Below are 18,994 nucleotides of genomic sequence, written 5' to 3' on the forward strand. Positions count from 1 at the left end.
TGTTAACATTGGTTAAAAGAAAATTCCGAGCATCATGCAGTGAAAATGTGTACAAGACAGAATATTGCATTAGATAATAGGTTTGTCCAACTCATTATATCTTGTTTTACAATAGTTTTCAGCGTAACAGGAGAACTCTGCATTATCATCCTTTCTTGCATTAATGAAGCTGTCGCCTTCAACCTCTCCTTTTTTACATGCTGCCACATCAGACAGCATACATGAAGCAAAACAGGAATGCCTTCTTTTTTCATCCCTTCTTCCTTCTCTCCTAGCTGGAAGAAATTCAGTTTTATTTCTAGGGCACCTAGAAATACTTCTGGTATTGTATTTCAAGGAAGGAACAGCTGTGAGAAATGATAGTCAGGCATGTCCATGGACAATCTAATAGCCCTCTTCATCCTGAGAGTGAGTTCATTCCTCCAATCTTGCTCTCAGAGCAACAACTTTAACACATTTCTAGACTGTATCACACACTTAAGTGCATGAATCCTGTAAGAAAAAAATATATATATAAAGACTATTTCTTTCTATTGACTCTATCCACTCTGATTCAGCCTGGTCCTTTCTGTTTTTAGCAGTCTCTCTGTCTACACTGCAGGGCTCATGTGACTGGCCCTCCCCACCTGCCCTCAAACTAGATGCTTTTCTCAGTTCCCCATGCTCAAAAGTTTCAAAGGAACGTGTGATGTCCCACTCCTTCCAAAGAGTTCAACTAGACAGCACAGCTTAGGACAAGGCAAAGAGACAATATACAGAAGTTATGCAGCAATATGCAAACATTCGTTTATATATTGCCACCAGCTGGCACATATCATATTGATTACAATGTCTGTACTGAGCAAACACTTTGAACAGTGTAATAATGATACCTCTCAGTCATGTTTTTTATGGATTATGCTGAATGAAAACTTGAAATTCTTCACTGTACATTCATGGGAAATGCACATCCTCTCTGCTGCTTCAGCATTTGTTACACAGTACAAACACAAGAACAGCCCAAGGTATTTCATTGCCATTGCAGCTTGCACCATGTGATTCTATGTCCTTACCTACTGCTCACTAGTTATATCTCAAGCAACTACATCAGCACTTAAACATAACATTACAGAAGACTCTCTTGCATTACAGGAACCCTTATTCTTTCCCTCAGAGTTTTCCCCTAAATATCTCATCTTTCTCCAGTTCTGGATTTTGGATGCAATTCTTTGCAGTTTTTTTGAATGCTCCCAACTTCTCATGGAAGCCACAAGACTCTGTGGGACAATTCTCTTCACCCCAAAGTCACATCTTCCCCTCTCTGTGGTGGCTGTAATTTTATGAGCGTTGCATGGAGACTTACTTCTAGATCACAGACCATGAGGTCAAATACCTTCAGGGCTCATATCAAGCCCTGCTTGAGCTCACTGGGGACAACTCAGTGCAGTGAAGCCTCCCTGTGAGACCTATGTTTTCACACCTGCCAGTTAGAAAGTTTTAACTCATAACAGACATATTTTCTTGGCATTGTGCAGCACTGAGTTTTCCAACAGCATGTCTCACAGTGCCAAGCCGCAGATACCAAGGCATGAGCTCTGTCTTCTTGATCACACTCAACCACCAAAGATGACATTTTCCAAAGGCAATATGACTCCTTTTTGACACTATTTTCTTTAAACAGGGTCTGTCCAAGTCTCAAGGACCATGTGCTTGTTATTCCTGATGTAACTTTAAAACAAAGCTTTGGTCTTATGGTGAAAAACATGTGATCTTCAGGCAGAGCTACGCCCAAAGTTAATCTTTAATGCATTATCCTTTCTTTCAGTTCCACTGTCCAGAGTTCAACCTCTTTGCTCCATATAGTTAAGATGTGAAGATATTCCCTTCCCAACAACAGGTAAAATCCAGTTTTAACTCTAGAATAAGATTTGCTTTTGCTGCTAAGGAATGGACATTCAACAGGTCATGCTGTTGTTTTAAACCTCTCAGATGACCATCCAAGGACCTAATTGCACCTACAACACTCTTTCGTAATCCATCGTGCATATAGAAGGCAAGACATGATCTTCAGGCAGAGAAGTGACTTTCAGGCAGAAAAAAGCAGAATTTAAACCTCAGTACCTGATTCTTGTTTTCATTTTCCTTCTCTACAGTTACGTGCTTCTCTCCTGAAGGTGCGGGATGTATAACCCTTTGCCATCCTGCATGATTCAAATCCTAAATTTAGTTTCCCTGGCACAGAGGAAAAACGGCTATCCCATAGCATTATTCACCTTCCTTCACCAAAGAAGGTAAGAATCACTCTTTCAATTGTTTCACTTCCACACAAGCAGGAGACCCAGTGCTGCTGTAGGGGTGGAAAGGAACTACTCTGTTTCTTTCATCCAAGCTCTGCCCACAGGTGCCAGCAGCTTCCCACATCTCTTCAGGTGTAGTCAGCAAAGAATGGTGGGCGTCACTAACTTGTCTCTTCCTGGTAGGCTCACAGAGAAAAATAAATGGGACAGAGAGGATGGTCCTGTGGGGGACAACTGGACAAACTGGCCAGCTGTGTTAGGTCTTTTTTTCACCAAGTATTTCTGTTGTCTTCACTATCATGATGTAAACTCAAGATTAGATGATAAAAATCATCCCACCCGATAGGTTAGCTGTGTCTGCAGAAATGTGAATGAAATTAAAAATTCATAATTAGTATTTTGAAAAATTACCTTAGATGCAGCAAACATCAAGTCTTCATGAAATTGTCTGAGTTTACCTGTTAACTTGTTCATATTAAAATTTTAGGATTCTCAAGGATCTCTAGGGATTTCATGCATGTTGCAATGTCAATGTTAACTCAACTCTGTTGTCTACTTTTCTGTTATAGCAATGATTATTCGTCTTAGTTGAAATATGTCACAGCATGTCTGCTTAGCAGTACATATAGCGCCAGGGGAATAAGAGAAGCAATGGCTTTTTTTTTGTAATGGCGTATTTTCACTCCTTTTTTCTTTGAAAATCACAGCCTTTGTCTCTTTCAGATCAACTACTAACCAATTTTCAGCAACCATTGTTTTTAACCTATCTATCTAATTCTTTGGGAATGTGTTTATGATCTCTGAAGTTTTAATTCCACAAATGACATGACTTGGTGACTAGTGGGATTTCTTTTAGTCCCTCCTTGGATAACAAGAAATTTTAAAAGAAATAGACATAACAAAAACATCTCATTCTGCAGTGGAAATATTGCTGTTGCTAAACAAAGGTGGATCCATGTTCTGGGTGAAACTCATCTGTCCAGATATGGACAGGTATAGTGCTTCTGTGCATGTCTGACCTTGCTCTCTACACTTTGATTTGCACTTTCTGCACAACCACATCAGCACAGTTCATCTCAGCCTTAGGTAGAAGTTGAAAATAGGGTGGGTGGAAGGAACTTCACTAAACTTAAAATGGGCCTAGGAGACTCATTCTGTAGTGAACACATGTAGAAGAGAGGATTCATTTGTCTAAATATAGATATCTTGATACATTTTTGGCATTGCCAAGCATCCAGCTGGTGATCCAGATGGGAGTTTACAGTTAAATTTGCAAGTAAATTGAGACTTTGCAGTTAAACTGAGAATTTGCAGTTAAAAACAGATGAGTTGAATCCTTCCTCAGTTACTCCACTTGTGCTTACCTAGCTGGCCAAACAGGGCAGCTGCCTTTCCCAATGCAAGAATTAATGAAGTGTGAGATAGACTGACCTTTTCACTTGTGGCACATATGTGCCTGTTCTGGCAGCATCCATTTTAGTCACATCAGAAGTAGATGTGAGGCCTGTTAACTGCCTGTTCTGGGATGCATTGATGTATTCAGACACTGCAGTGCAGGGTGATTAACGTCTGCTGAGAAGTCATCAGAATGCCCGACCTTCCTTGCTGCTTGCTAAACACAGAATATTGAATGCTAATAAAGTAATAAAGATACTACACTGAAAGTGCTGCTATTGGAACTGAGATAGGGACAACCAGGAACATAATGGAGATGTCAAAGTCCACAAACGGCAAAGAGGTCCAGAAACAGGGAAAGGCATGTTCTTTAGTGTAGTGCACCAAAGTTGACCCCGGTGTAGCTCCCTAAATTATATCAGGTTTGCATCAGAGCTGAATTTGGTCAGCTGTGTCAGTTATTTGCACTAAATCTTGAGTGAAGCCAAAAGGGTTGTTAAGGGGAGGCTGTTTCCACATCCTGCAATGTGATTGCTTTCAGGGAGCGGTATCAGTGAGATACCAAATAGCACAGCTTCCCCTTCCTCCAAGCCCAGGCAGGGAAGTGGGTAAAAGAGTCCCTTCCTCCTTTCCTTCCCCATCTCAGGACACTGACAGAGAGACTCACATAACCCAGATCAGAACTTTTAGTGTGTTAATTAAGGTGGCCATCTAATTTTTCAGCAAGCAGTGGGTGTTGGATTGAATTTTTCTCTCTCGCATACCCTGTCACAAATCCCTGGAAACATGTTAGACTGAGGAAAATTCTCAGAAACTGCAATGCTAATTGAAATCTCTGGAATGGCACAAGATTTCCTGGCTAATTCTTGACGACTAAACTCAACTGTTTAACTGATTTGTGCCTTCTGAACATGCAATCCATGATGAGTGCAATTTGAGAGATATTGAATGCATTTAGGACAGGATTTCCCATCTACGTATACTTCCCTTCTCTGTACATTTCAGGTCAGCTGCATGACCATCCCACATGTGCAACTGTAGACATGGAGAAGAGGAGATGGTTCTTGATCATTGTGGCACTCCTTACAGACATCCCTGTGTCAGGTAACACTTTCATCTGCTATTCTTTGCAGTCCTGATGGATTAAAGCCTGCAGGTGATCAGAAGTGTTCACCCTGAGGGTCATGATCTCCTGACAGGACCTAATTTCAACTTCAAAACAAGCAGAGCTGTCCTGCCAGGTTGCTGATGGGGAACCCATCCCCTTCCAGCCTGAACTCATGCCCCTTGAGGGAGATGGGGAACCCCAACCCAACCCAGCTTTGCCACATCTATTCCTCCTGCAGCACAAATAGCATTTCCCCTTCTGCATAGGCAGTTTGCATTGGCATAGCTCCCCTCGTTGCTGGTGACACAAGGCTGGAATGGGTCCAGGCAGGCTGGACAGCTCGTTAAAATGTTTCTGTATATTCTTTTATGCATTTTTTTCTTATTCCTCAAAATAAACATTTTTAAAAATCCATGATTTTATCAATCAGATTAGTTTCTCCCTCTTCTTCTCCACTTTAGCCTTTCCTTTTCCCCACCGTTCCCATTTTACCACAGAGAAAAGCAGAGAGTGAGAAAATACATGAATGCTCCAAAACAAAATCCTCTTTTATAAAAGTGAAAAAAAGCATCTTAACCATTTTCATTGAACCATTAAAAATACTTTCCTTAGTTTTTCCCAAATGGACAAGTTCTCAGAAACATCCCATGGGCTTATGTTCATAGTTTGATACATTTTGTTTGTGATCTATTGTCTCTTAGCCAGAACGAGCATTAACAGAAGGGACCAAAATCGTTAGTGAAAACAATGACTTTCAACTGTTCCTCACTCTCTGGGTTAGGGGATCAATATCTGTCCCAGCCCTCAGTGTGTCCATCACACTGGTATGTATTCTGACTGTTTTCAGACAGATACTCACTCAATTTTTGCTCTTACAGAAAATTTTGAAGTCACCTCTCCCCAGACCATAACAGGGTTTGTCGGCCAGGACATAGTCCTTCCCTGCCAGATCTCTTCCTCAAAGCCACTGGACAGTATTGAAGTGCAGTGGAAGAAAATCACAGCTGGGCAAATAGAGAATGTCCACCTATACAAACAACAGAGTGGTGACATGCCAGGACCAAAATATCGTGGGCGAACTGCATTGCCAAAGGATGGATTTGCTTCTGGAAAAGTGTCTCTAACACTGAAGGGAGTCGAACCAGCAGATGAGGGAACATACAGCTGCATCGTGAAGTCCAGGGACTGGAGTGCTGATGCAACCACCACGCTCAGCACTGCAGGTTGGAGATTTTGTGGGCTGAGTGGGGAGGGTGAAAGAGTCTTTACAGAAGAAAAAAAGCTATCCGAAAGTCCACTGCCCCCAGTTGACTGTCCCTCATGTGACCCAACATGTCACCTCCCCAATCACATCACCCAGTGGGCCAAATGGCACTTGCCTTTTGATCTGATGTGACACTTTAATTCTAAGTCAGAGTTAACAGAGAAGTCCATAAGAGGCTGGTAAGAATTGCACCCATGTGCCTCTCCCCAGGAGAGAAGCAGGGGCACCAGTGAGCAGACAGATGTGTGCCTATGCCCTGCAAGAACTAGTCCATGAAGTTGGCCAGCCACATAAGGGTCACGGTAGCCCTTGCTGTTCTGGGCAAGGAAGGAGCTCTTAACCCTCAGAACAGCTTCCCTGAGTCTTTAGGGAAAGACAGAGCCTAGATTTAGGCATGCATGATGACAGGCAGTTGCATTGCATGGTGCAACAGAGTGGTCAGGAATAGCTTGCTAAGGTTGCCAAGAGACTGGGCTGAGTTTCTATGCCAAAGGATGCTCTTCAGGCATCATCTGTGTACACGTATCTGTAATGTCAGGTGAAGCTAGTCAACCTGGATTCACTCTCCAGTCAAGGGATGGAGATCAGCATCTCCAGCGGGGATTAAACAGCCTTTCAGGAGGACAGATGAAGAGCTCCCAGATGGTGCCCATTTCCCACTATTGACCAGGAGAGATGCCCAGGAAATCCTGCTAAGACTTAGGGGTCTAATTCAGAAATATGTGTGACGCATTCCACAATGCCACACTGCAGATGTTTTGGTGCAGTCACTATGAGGTGTCAATCTATGAGGAGGTGCCAGGAAAACAGCAGAGCACACTTTGCTGTACCACTCTCTGCTCCATACTTCCTTAAATGTGCACCAGGGACCTAATGACTCTGTAGGGGCAAGACTAAATTGTGGTGTGAAGCCACATATCTTCTCCCTGCCTCCTCCAAGCACACAGAGGGGAGCTGAGAGGCATGCCCATTCCACAGTATGGTGGGGGGGGTTGTGGGGGTTTTGGGTTTTTTTTTTTTTTGAGCCAGAGAAAAGTCAGTATATATGTTAGATATGATCTGGGTGAGATCCCAGAAAGAATATTTGAAGGCCTGGGTCACATACTGACAGACATTGGCAGGAAATTGAACCAAACTCTGGATTAAACAATAGAGTTGTGAATCCAAGACAGATCTGTTTTCATGGAAACACACTCCTCCCACTAACAAACTCTTTTGCCTTTAAGCTACTGGCAAAATATCCCTCGAAATATTGGGTCCCCAAGGGCAAGGGGTCAAGCTGGCCTGCAGATCACATGGATGGTTCCCCAAACCTGTTGTCCACTGGGTTACTCAGAATGAGCAGAGCCTTTCTTCTGACACTGCAATACACCAGGACAGCAAACAACTCTTCAGTGTGCTGAGTCAAGCCACAGTTACAGGAGAGGAAATGGGAGAAGTCACCTGCCAAATCCTGAACACCTTGGTGCAGACAAAGGAGGAAGCTAGCATTCGCTTCTCAAGTGAGTCATTTATGCCTTGCAATCATCCTGAGAAGTCTTTGCTGTGGCCAGATTCATTGTCCTTGAAGCCCTCTAAGGCCCTAAGTGACAGGGAAGATGACAGTTCTCCAGTCCAGCTAGAGGCATCCCAAACCACCATTTGTAACTGTTAGCAGAATGGGTTGCACTGAAAATTGAGAATTTTTCTTCCCCTACGTGCTGAATATATCTCTAGAGAAGGCAGGCTCTGCCCCAGAGTGTATAGCTGCAACTGTTTTTCCCTGTGACTCTATAGGGAGTCTTCAGGTGGGTACACAAATCTAGATTGAGTAATGTTAGACAGTCAAGGTAATGAAGAAAAACACCATCCCATGAGTCTCAGACCACTGCTCACCCACCCATTTCTGAAACTCTTACTGCAACTCATTAATTAGCTTGTGTTTATGGACACTTCTAACCTTTGCAATTCAGAAGATAACTGTCTGCTAATTCTGGGGTAGAATTCACTTCTCTGTTTCTCTCCCTCCAAAAGATGAGATTTTGTTTGAGTTTGTCAACTCAGCTCCAACTGTAATTCCTGGAGATGGACAGAAACAGTCCTGGAGAGATTCTTCCCACCAGTGTCAGACACCTCTCTTACCAGGGACAATCCTCCCATGGACTTGTCTGAGCCCGAACCTTATCCCTGATATATTTGCCCAAAACGAAGACCTCAGTTCCAGATTTATGCAGTTTTCTGACTGGGGTACAAGGTGTGATACTTTCCATGCGTGCACAGCCCAGATGGGACTGGATCCCACATCCTCTGTCCATCATCTCACTCATTTTCAATGGGGCAGGGAAGGAGGGGGCGGGGGGTTGTAGGGATCAGAGCCAGACTTTTTGACAGCAGGGATTCAGGGCTAAATGACACAAGGAGCAATAACTGACAAACTCTTTCCTGCAGTCCTTTTCATCTCCCATGCTCTACATCCCTCTGTGCTGCCACACTCCTAAATATATAGGAAAGACTGCATATTGCCAGGTGACACTCAGATATTTTGTTTTCAAAGGTGCTGCTTTTCCACAAACATCTCCTTGGTTGCCTGCCTTCTGGATATTATTTACCTTATTTGTCCTCTCAGTTGCTGCCAGTGCTTTTATGGTCTTTAAAGGTAAGGGGACTTTGTTATCTGCCTCACAAAAACCTACCCTTGAAGGGAAAAGATTCACTGAACTGTGGGGGTGGACACATCCACACATGGTGGGAAGATCAGCTGGTGATGTGGTGACATCACCAAGACTGTACAACACAGCTCCTGTCTCAGACATCCCTGCCTGAACAGATCACCCTAGAGAGTTCAGATCAGCCAGGGTTCAAAGTGGGTAATGGAGATTGCTGGCATAAAATGGCAAACTTTAAATGAAATTGAGATCTCTTTCTCTCTCTCTCTCTCTAAAAAGACGTGTCCAATATTCCTTAATCTTTACACCTCTCAGTAACTAAAATGGAATCTTTAAATAATGATCAATGATTCAACATGACCAACGACAGATTGGTGGCACATGGACGAAGAGCTCATCCTGTTCATACAATGCAACATGGGTCTGTTCAATACCAGTTCTTCCTTTCTCCTTCCCTACCCCCAGCACGTGGTGGTCATATACTCTTTTCAGCTACCCAACTTTCTAAAACATGCTCTAACAGATTCCTGATTTTTTTTTTGCCATACAATCCAAATATGTTCATCAATATCTCCTTCCTGATACTTTCAGAGTGTTTCAGTACTCACTTCATTTTATTATTTGAAAGTTATAGCAAAACAGAAGACTTCTAAGAAAACAGCTGCAGAAGAAGAGAAGTTAAACATACAAGGTAAGGCAGATCTCTTTCTCCAAAGAGCTTGCTTTGATGCCCACTCACAGGCCCCTTTCCTCCTTCAGCTGGAGAGAGGTCTCCTTGCACTTGCAGAGGAAATCTAGGCTCAATCCTCTGACCTCAGCTGGAGAGTTTTTAAAGAAGTGAAAACAGACTCGCTCCTAACAAGCCATTTGGCTCACTAACATGCAGCAAAGGAAGCAGTGCCAGTTCCTTCTGCTGGAGATTTCCCTGCAAAGTGGCTTCCTGTCTCCGCAGGGCACACCTCGAGCCTGTGCATCCCAACAGGTCCCCTCAGCAACGGGTCTGCTGCACACACTCTTTCTCTCCCAGATCCCCTCTGCTCTCATCCCTTCCTCTGTTACATTTAGCAGGAGCCTGACCCTCTGGGCAAGGAAGCAGAGGGGTGGGTGTGAAATTGAAACATGCTCTGAGCATTTGACACAGTGGAGCTGGCAATTGGGCTCTTCTCACTTCCTTCACATAATTTTGGTCTCATGTCAGCAGTCGCTGCTGCCATATGGGGTGATCGAATGGCAGAAATCCCAAGATGAGGCCTGACTTTTCCTATGTGCATATTAACCATTGCCTCTCACTGGCTAGATTACAGCTATTCTGAGTGCTGAAGAGTGTTAGGGAAGCTGTTCAAGGCCTTTAACCGGGTTTGACTCTAGGTTTCCACTTTATCCAAAAGATACAAAATAATTCTTTATAAGATGATTTTATTAATATTGCAGCTTGAGCTGGGTGCCTCCTCCGAGGGACCCCGAACAGAAAATGCCCTGGATATTTATACCCCTACAGGTTAAGTTCTTTGTCCATTCTCCAATTTGTTGCATCAATGATTGCTCAACAAGTAGTAGCTTCTTTGCTCTTGGTTGGTTTCCCCATTGTCTCCAGGCAGAGTTATGGTCCTCACTGATCATTGTTGAAGCTGTTTTCTTACTTTCTTATCTCCTTGCTCCCTTCCTGTTCGAACTGGCTCAAGCAATTTCGGGAGAAGTTCAGCGATGTGTGGCCTTAGGCTTCAGTAAATTTAGCTACTAGTGCTAAGCAAATGCTATTATATCCAACAAGAGTGAAACCACGTTGTTCAGCTTTTTTCCAAACAGGACAGGGTAACCCTTCAGCATGGAGCCATCTGCAGGAAAGAGCCTGATTTTTGCAGGAGACAGATGTGAATGAGCTCAGGGCACTGGAGAAAAAGGACAGGTCCCTCTGGCACCCAGCAGTCCCTCCAGGAGCTGCCCAGCTGAACTAGGACTGCCACAGTCAGTCCAGTCCCCGCTGAAGCCCGTCCCTTTCCCTGGCACACAACTGTCCTGGGAAGATGTACCAGTTCATTATGTGCAAATACACAGAGGGAACCCGCAACTTGCTTCAGTAGTGTGTGACTCAAGAGACAATGTAGAGGTCAGGTGAGAGCTCACAAATCCATTAGCAGTCTGTCTATGACTCCACACCACTCAGAAGGACAGAGCCCTCCAAAGGCCGATCTCAGGCAGTGCCATGACCAGCTACAACCCACCAGTTTCAGTCCCCCACGTGCAGGTGTGTTGTGGGTGGCAAGCCATTACTCTGTAGCTAGTTCTTGTGTTGTTTCCCTTGCTGTACAGGATCAGAGAAGAATGTTTTGCACTCAGGTACAGTAAGATGAAACTTCACAGGGCTGGAAAGTCTGGGTTGGGTTTTCCCTCTGAGGAACAGGAACAGAAGAACATGGGTGCTGAGGTAGATGGCACCACTCATGTAGCCATCACCAAGTAATCTTCCCACTCTAGGCATCTACTCTTCCTCACTGTTCCCCTCCTGCTTCCCTGACCCAAGCCACCCTCTTTTCCTTTCTCCTTTCTCTTTCATTGTCACAGTTAGGTCACACAATGGAAATTGGATGCAAGGTGGCTGCAGCTCAAAACTGGCTGGGGATTTTTGCCTTTGAAATCATTATGTGACCAAAATCTTCTCCTCTCCATCAGCCATCAACAGCACTCATGTTGCATGAAAACCTGCCTACATTCCCTTTATGCCCTGACACATTGTTACACAGATCTGAGGCAGGGATGTCTTGAATTCCTTCTTCAAGTCCTCAACATGGAAAGCAGATGTGTTTTTCTCCTCCTTCTGTTGCAGAAACTCGGGAGCTGGAGGAACAATGTGGTAAGTCACCATTTGCGGTACAAAAGGAAAGGGTGCTGCCATTGCTGAAGCCAGGGAAAAAAAAAAAAAGAAAAAAAGCACAACCCTCTCTTGTTGGTTCGGTGTGTGCCTATGGACAGAATCTGGCAGTATTTGTCAAGCTATTATGACACAGTTGACAAAAACATTTTTTATCTCTTCTGTCCCCCTTCTCCTTGCCTCCCACGTGATTTCCCAATGAGAAGGGACAGCCAGTGTCAGTCTGAGATGCCTTCTTGTGCAAAGACAGAGCTGGCAAATCCTGAACAGTGTTTGAGATCCCCCTCTTATGGCAAATCAAAGAGAACTCTGCTTGCTGAGCAAACAGCAGCCCATAACACTCAGTGTTTCTGTTTCAGATTCACTAAGAAGCGAACTAGGTAAGTTCAAACATCTTCCATTTCTCTGCCTCTTCAAAAGTCAGTCTTGCTCCAGCTGGGAGCACCATCACCCCTTGATGCCACAGTCCTAGCAAAGCGTAGTCCAGAAGCAAACTTCTGCCCCATCTCCCTGGGGAGCTTGAGTGAGCCATGCTGGAGGAGAGATCAGTGACTCAAGATGGGAAGGAACCCCATTGCCTGCAGACTCCAGCTGCTAATTACACAGAGGAACAAAGAATGCTTTGGAGGCATATAATGCACTCCCTGAAGACTGGACTACTTCATATTCCTATGTGGGGAGGGTTTGCTCAGTTCTAAATACCATCAAGGAACTCCTCCTTTGTACCACACCACAGTTCTCCCTGCAAGGCAGGCCTCAGCCATGCCACATGCACACAGGATCACATTCCTACATTCCTGACTGATCCCAGGAGAGACAGTTTCTGTATTGCTTGTGGGATAACATCACTCAGGAGTAGACAGGCACTTCTCCAGCAACAAGGAAGGAAACTGGATCCAGCATGGGTATTCTTGCCTTTCAACACAGGACTTTTGATTTTGATTGTGTTTTCCTTTTTTAACAGAGTTCAGAAGGGCTCGAAGCTACATGGGTAAGTTTGTGGCTGTGGAATCAGACAGCAAGGTAGGAAGCTAAGGAAAGCTTCCGTAGAGCAGCAGGGTATGAACCAGGGCTGTGTGCCTCTTTGAAAACTTGAGGAAGACTATCAGTGCCTGCCAAATGGGCAAGTGGCATGACAGTCAGACTAGAAGCCACATCTGGACTCTAGCCTGACCTTGGAATGGAAGCTACCTTGCCTATCCTTTGTCTAATTGTCTCCTGTTCCCTCTTCTCATCCGGATCTCTGTCCCTTGGCCCGCCTGTAACCAGTGGTTCCTCCTGCTCTCTCCCCAGTGACCATCACCTTGGATACAGCATGCAAACACCCCGAACTCACTGTTTCTTCCGACCTGAGAACAGTCCAGCATGAGTCCCCAACCCAGGAGCCTTCTGTTGAGCCCCAGCTCCCCATCGTGGTGGCAAGGGAGGGCTTTGCCTCTGGGCAGCAGTACTGGGAGGTGCAGTTGTGGGACGGGCTGGACTGGGAGGTGGGGGTGTTGACAGAATCTGTGAGGGAGAACCTGAAAAAGGGAAGCTGGCAGGACCTCCCTGAGCATGGTGTCTGTTCACTGAGGAGGGTAAAGGAGAAGTTTTTGCCTGAGGAGGCCAACACTGTGATACAGCAGAGAACTGAAAAACCAACAGTGGTTGGGGTGGACCTGGACCTTTCACAGAGCACACTCTCCTTTTATGATGTTGCAGTTTCAGCCTCTATCCTGAAAATTTCCATTGAAGAGTCAACAAAGTTTTACCCATTCTTCAGGCCAGGCCTTGGTAAGGCAGGAGAGAAAGGGAAACCCCTTAGCATCAACAACAACACAGATTGGGATTTCCCACAAACATTTAAGAGTGATATGAGATTTGCAAAAGCCAGCTAAGCTGTAGTAAATCCTCCAGGCACCATGGAGAGGGAGAAGGGAAAGTGCAAGAGAGCAGCCAGAGCAGGACAGTGACATATCTGCTGTCTCCAACCAAACTCTGGTGGTGACAGTCAGGCAAGCTTGGACTGAGGGATTCAGGAGGGCCGTGAGGTAGAGCTGTGCATGTCCTTTACAGTGCGATGCAACCCCTTGCCTCCCGAGAGGAGCCATCAAGAGCTATCAACCTGGACAAAGGGGCTGCACTAGCAGCCTCTGCAGCTACCTGTCTTCCTGTTTTCACTGTTCCCTGGTGTTTGTACCCCATGTCTCTCTTCATTAAATGAGAAGTGAAATATGAAAAGACGGTTTGTCCTGTGGTGCTGACAGTTCTAGTGCTATGCACACTTATTAAGGGGGAGTCAAAGCCTGTTCCTGCTCAGATTATGTTAGACACCTGCATTTCAAAGTTCCTCTGAAAAGTAATTGCAGCTGTGTAGGCCTCCCCATGCTCTTTGCAGCCATTTAGCTGTTGCCTTTTGGTGTGTTAGGCATCCTTATAAGAAAGCATAGTGCCCCAGAAACGTGATGCTTCCATGAGGCGCTTCCTTCCTTGGTGCTCTTGGTGCTTGTTTGTGTTCACCACAAGAGCGAAACTGTTTCTTCCCCACAACACAATTGCAAGTGCACTTCTCCTAAGCTGAAAGAGAGTCCCAGCACTGGCAAGCACAATACGGACACAATAAGGCCAATGTGGAAGAGTCTGCTAGGGCGATTATTTGGATTTTTACTTGTCCCATGGCTCTCAACCACCCTTCCCACCTTCTGGCACACCACAGGAAGTACTAGAGACACATGGGGAGGAGTGAAAGACCTCTTTGGTATTCCAGTGTTCACACTTTGGGAGGCACATAGTCATTAGGTCAAATCAGAGTCACGTATTGGGGAGGTTGGAGAGGGCTGGTGGACCTATCAGGCTGCTCTGGCCCTGAATAAACATCCTGCTCTGTTCTCAGAAATGTTTAAACCCCAAGTTTCCCTATTATTTCTATTTGTAAAAGAACTAAGTCAGACACCCTGGATGTCTTTTTTTCCATAAATATTTTCAGTCCCAGATGTAGAATCACTTTCTGCAGCTGGTCTCCCAGCTAGTCTTCCCTCTTGCTGAGAATAGACCTCAGAAAGTCTAGCCAAAGAGCAAATCCCAACAGGAAGGGAGAGACAGATCACTGGCTGTTAGGTATTATAGCATGGTTGTATCTTTTTCTATAATTGCTTCAGAGGGGTGCTTTGCACCACTTTTCCTTGCAAGCTATAAAAGGAGCATGGGAGGTTTTCAACAGCAGTTAGCTCTGACATGACAGTGACAGCAGACCCATGCTGTCTGAATGCTGGTGACTCTTCTTTGAGGTAGACCTCAGAACTGTGGTCTCAGGCTGTCTGGTGTGTGATAAGCAGGTGTCCTTATAGAGGAAGTCATATCGCTGTACGGATTAACCACAACTATGTGAGCTTGTGTTATTAGAAGGGTTGTGTTTCTTTTTCTTAGTGGTTTTCACAGCTTATTTTCTCATCAGTATAATTTTTCCAAACTGTGAGAGTGGATGAGGTTCTCTCGAGGGGGAGGGCTGAACATCGTGATGGTGACAGACAACAGACAACTCTGGTCATGATGTAATTTCTTGATGTAATATCGAATAAGTGTGGTCTAATCTGAAACTACAAAAGTTAAAATGCTTTAATCCCAATCTTGTTGTTATCTTCTGGGGTGGCACTGAGCTTATGGTAAAAATACCAGGGATTGACTCACCTGCCTCCACACAGACCTCTAGGGACATTAGAGATGCCATGGGCTACCACCACGTGCATCCTCAGAAGGGTACAGATCTCCTCCACATGACACCTGCCAGACTCCCTAGCTGATTTCTGGTGCTCTGGAGCCTCTGTAATAGCAGTAGACATCTACAGTTAAGCAAAGGAGTCCTGCCTTTTGCCAGTGCAGTCACTGGAGTTTAGGGTGCTGTTCAGCCTGACCAGCCAGTACATATCTACCTTAAGGTGCTGAATTGCTCTGGAAGCATTTTGGAGCAGCAACTATAGGCCAGGTGAGACATCCCAGTGCATCTCAGAGGACACTTCTAGAGAACCAGATCAAGCACTTGGAAACTTACTTTAGGGCAAGCAGAATTTGCTGCCCAGTCTCTTTGTCTTTTACAGGTCCGAGCTGTTAAACAACAGATGTGTTTGGAAATGATTTAATCATTAACACAGACAACAAAGTCAGTCCAAAATGAGGGTAAGCACAATATGGAGCTGAGGCCACACTGGTGATTAATGAATTTGACATTAAATGTAGGTAGGGACCATATGGGAATGATATTCAGATATTTTTATAAACTAAGTAGCTGACCTAAGGCTGAACGGACTCATCTACACTGACACTGATATTCAGAAGATCAAGAGAAGCTCTGACAGCTTCCTAAAGAATATGTTGTCTGCGGATGTGGGTATTAAATCTGAAGGAGAGATCTGGTGACTGGTTCTAAGCACCTAGATTTGAGGACTTTGCCTTCTTTTAATCCAGGTGGTTAATAAATGACCATTTGTTACAGCAATTAACTTGCTCAACACAAAGATTCCTTTCACCAAGCTACAGGTAAAGGCCATCATTAAAAGGAGTTTTGTCATTGTCTTTGGTATCAAAGTTCTCCATTGTCTTTGTGTTGAGCCTCTCCCAGGTCACTTTTACCAGTTACAGGGAAGACCTTAGAATTATATAAACTGCTTGAGCTTAAGCCACTCTCTCTAAGAAATGTCATGTCTCAATGAAATTACATTTTTCCTCAAAAATGTGCTGTGGCCCCTCTAAGACCATGTTCTAGACGACCCTGGGGAGATTTCAAGAAGGGCAAGAGATTCAGCAGCAAGTAGAGGCTTAGGGCTTGCATGCACATGGAAATTTCTTGCTTGGTGCCTTTGCCGAATGTGTAAGCCAACCCTCCTTACATCAAACCAGATGTCTTCCAACAGCTCCAATTGACAGATGGATACCATAAAACTTTAGTGTTGGCATAGGTAGCCAGTCCAAGTGACGGGCATGATTTATTCCAGTCCTACAGATTTAAATGCCCAGTCCTGTGAGCAACAGCATCATTGACATCACCCTATAAAGTGCTTAAGGGACACATGAAGTCCCTGAAACCTCCATCTGCTGCCTACTCTGTGGTCTTGGCATTACCAGAAAACTGCTCAGGATGGAAAGGTCTGTGGGAGATCATGCATTGCTTTGAGAAAGGTCTAGGAGTGCCCCGACCCTGGCAATGAGGTGAGATAGCAGCAGAGACATGACAGAAGCAGCACAGTTTCACTTGGCTTAGTAATACATTGGTGAAATGTCACAGTGGAATAACTCCCTGCACAATGAAGTAGCTACTGTCAGAGCTAATAAAAGCACAGTGAGAGAAATTATATATAGATATATACATTTATATACAAGGCATGTGTTTGCATGTATGGATTAAGGGCGTGTGACTCAAAAGCTTTCCTGTGCACACAAACCACTTTCTGCAACATGAACTGTGAAGATGCTGCAGCTAAGGAAGAAAGACCCTGCAGGTTATAGCCAATTTTGCAGATGTCTGTGACAAGGTGCACATTGTGCATTGGGGAGATGGTCCCACAGGCCACACAGTGACTAGTGACAAGGTTTCTCAGCAGAACGAAAGCTGTGGGTTTGCTACTCTCTGAGCCTTGAGGAACAGGAGGATGCATCAGAGAGCACGAGCGGCTACTTGGCTGCCTGAAGATTAGAGGGAACTGCAAGAGCAACTTACCTCACTGACACCATGCAGCAGAAAGAGACCAAGAATGAGCCCATCCCTACTGGATCCCCACAGTGCTCATGATGAAAACCCAGACTAATGAGACTTTCACCACCTCTCCTGAGGATGACGGTGCTGGGCATCTGCCTGCTCTGTAAGTATGGCGTGGATGGGCTGAGTTAGGCTTCATCACTGCTCCTGGACATGAGCTCTGTTCATGAATGGGACACTGTCACCCTCACTTGTGTAGTGTCTCCAGACATCCCTGTGACATGCGTTTTCTTCTGCCGATTTGGGAAGGAAATTGTGGTCCTTGCCAAGGATAAATCCAAGTTCTTCTTTGAGCAAACCTGGCAAGCATTCCCTTAAGGCATGGGGACATACTCCTGCCACTACCAGCACAAGGATGAGCAAAACCACGAGAGAAATTCCCTTCCTAGCAGTCCCTGGTTCCTGCAAGTTACAGCACCAGGTACGTGCAGGCACAGCTTGGCAGAGAGCAGGGTACTTGGAGAACAGAGAGAGAAAGGCAGAGTTTCAGGTGCAAAACCACCTGGATCATGCTGATGTTGTTCCTGCTAGAGCTCCCTCACAGCGTGAGTGGTTTTCCATCCTTTCTTTTCAGCCTGAGTAGGAAATCTAATGGATAAATGTTTCATAGTGGCCCTGCTTTCCAAAAAAAAAGTCCTAAGGGACTGGGCTGTGTCCGTTTGAACACATCACTGAGCACCCACAGCTGATATGCTGCTTCTGCACAGCTGATATCTGGGTGCACACTGGATATTCAGGTTTGGCAGGACTAGAGGAAATGTGACCACCCCTCTCTCTCGATCATCCAGACAAATCTCCTGTCTCCAGTTACTCCTTTCTTGTCGTTCTGTTCAGTCATGAATTCGTACAGCACACTGAATGTAGTCACCACAAATGGCAGGAGACATCTCACTCCTTTGGAAACCTCCAGGCTGTATTCTCAGTCCTGCAGACCCTTCTCTGTCACTACTTTTTAGCAGCTAATGCTCTCCCCCAACTCTGTGCTTTCTGCCAGCACCCTGGCTGCTGTCTGGTGCCTCTGGGCAGCTTTCTCATGCCCATAGCTTCTGCTAGGTCCTGTGTTTTCAGGCAGTTGCAAAGAAAAGCACAAACCCTCAAGGCATACTCTTTTCTTAGGCTTTCCAGCCAGCCTGCGCTAGGGTTGGAGGTTTCTGTAAGGTCAGTAGTTGCTATGTTAAGAGACACTGAACACTTATTTTACTTCTGGTTGACAGATGCTTAGAGCCTTCCACACATGCTTGTACACATCTTTGAGTTCCCCCCATCAATGCCTTTCAGCACAATGTTATTGTGTAGGAAGCAGTCACATAGGGATGGATGATACATAAAAGAGAAAACAGTAGCTATGTAGGCAGGCAGAGAGATAAATACATAGAAAGAGGAACATGAACAGGAAAAATGAGTGGGTGGATAGCTGGATTAGAGGATGGATCTGTTTATATTTTGTGGTCATTTTTTATTTTTGCCAATGAGAGAACATCTATCTCTGACCACATTTCAACTAGTGTTTTTCACTAGCAAGTCACTCTTGTCAGTATAGAAATAAGGGCAGGACTCTGTTGCTTAAAGATAGGTGTCTGGAGCTCCTGAAGATGCTCCAGGCATCCAGGACATCTGCATGGAGCTGGCAGATGTGGCAGCAGACTAATGGGACACTGCTGGAGCCAGGCAGGAGGCTAAAGAGTGCCTCAAGGGACACTAGATTTGTG

The 18,994-nt window shown here is 45.0% G+C and overlaps 2 protein-coding genes across 2 annotated transcripts; both read left to right on the plus strand.

The window, feature by feature from the left end:
- The first annotated feature begins 1,842 nt into the window (after positions 1 to 1,842).
- LOC106499948 (butyrophilin subfamily 3 member A2-like) lies at positions 1,843 to 10,008 on the plus strand. The gene is made up of 8 exons (XM_013961608.2): positions 1,843 to 1,876; positions 2,133 to 2,270; positions 4,677 to 4,775; positions 5,658 to 6,002; positions 7,270 to 7,545; positions 8,577 to 8,678; positions 9,317 to 9,379; positions 9,986 to 10,008. The coding sequence occupies exons 3-8, from the start codon at positions 4,715 to 4,717 to the stop codon at positions 10,006 to 10,008; spliced, it is 870 nt and encodes a 289-aa protein (XP_013817062.2). The 5' UTR covers positions 1,843 to 1,876; positions 2,133 to 2,270; positions 4,677 to 4,714.
- Positions 10,009 to 11,462: 1,454 nt separating this feature from the next.
- On the plus strand, positions 11,463 to 13,666 carry LOC136994906 (E3 ubiquitin-protein ligase TRIM39-like). Its single transcript, XM_067314327.1, has 3 exons — positions 11,463 to 11,937; positions 12,522 to 12,548; positions 12,851 to 13,666. Exons 1-3 carry the CDS (start codon positions 11,847 to 11,849, stop codon positions 13,432 to 13,434), a joined length of 702 nt encoding a protein of 233 aa, XP_067170428.1. The 5' UTR covers positions 11,463 to 11,846; the 3' UTR covers positions 13,435 to 13,666.
- The last annotated feature ends 5,328 nt before the right edge of the window (positions 13,667 to 18,994 follow it).

Source organism: Apteryx mantelli, chromosome 34, assembly GCF_036417845.1.
Source record: "Apteryx mantelli isolate bAptMan1 chromosome 34, bAptMan1.hap1, whole genome shotgun sequence".
In the NCBI taxonomy this organism is placed as follows: domain Eukaryota; kingdom Metazoa; phylum Chordata; class Aves; order Apterygiformes; family Apterygidae; genus Apteryx; species Apteryx mantelli.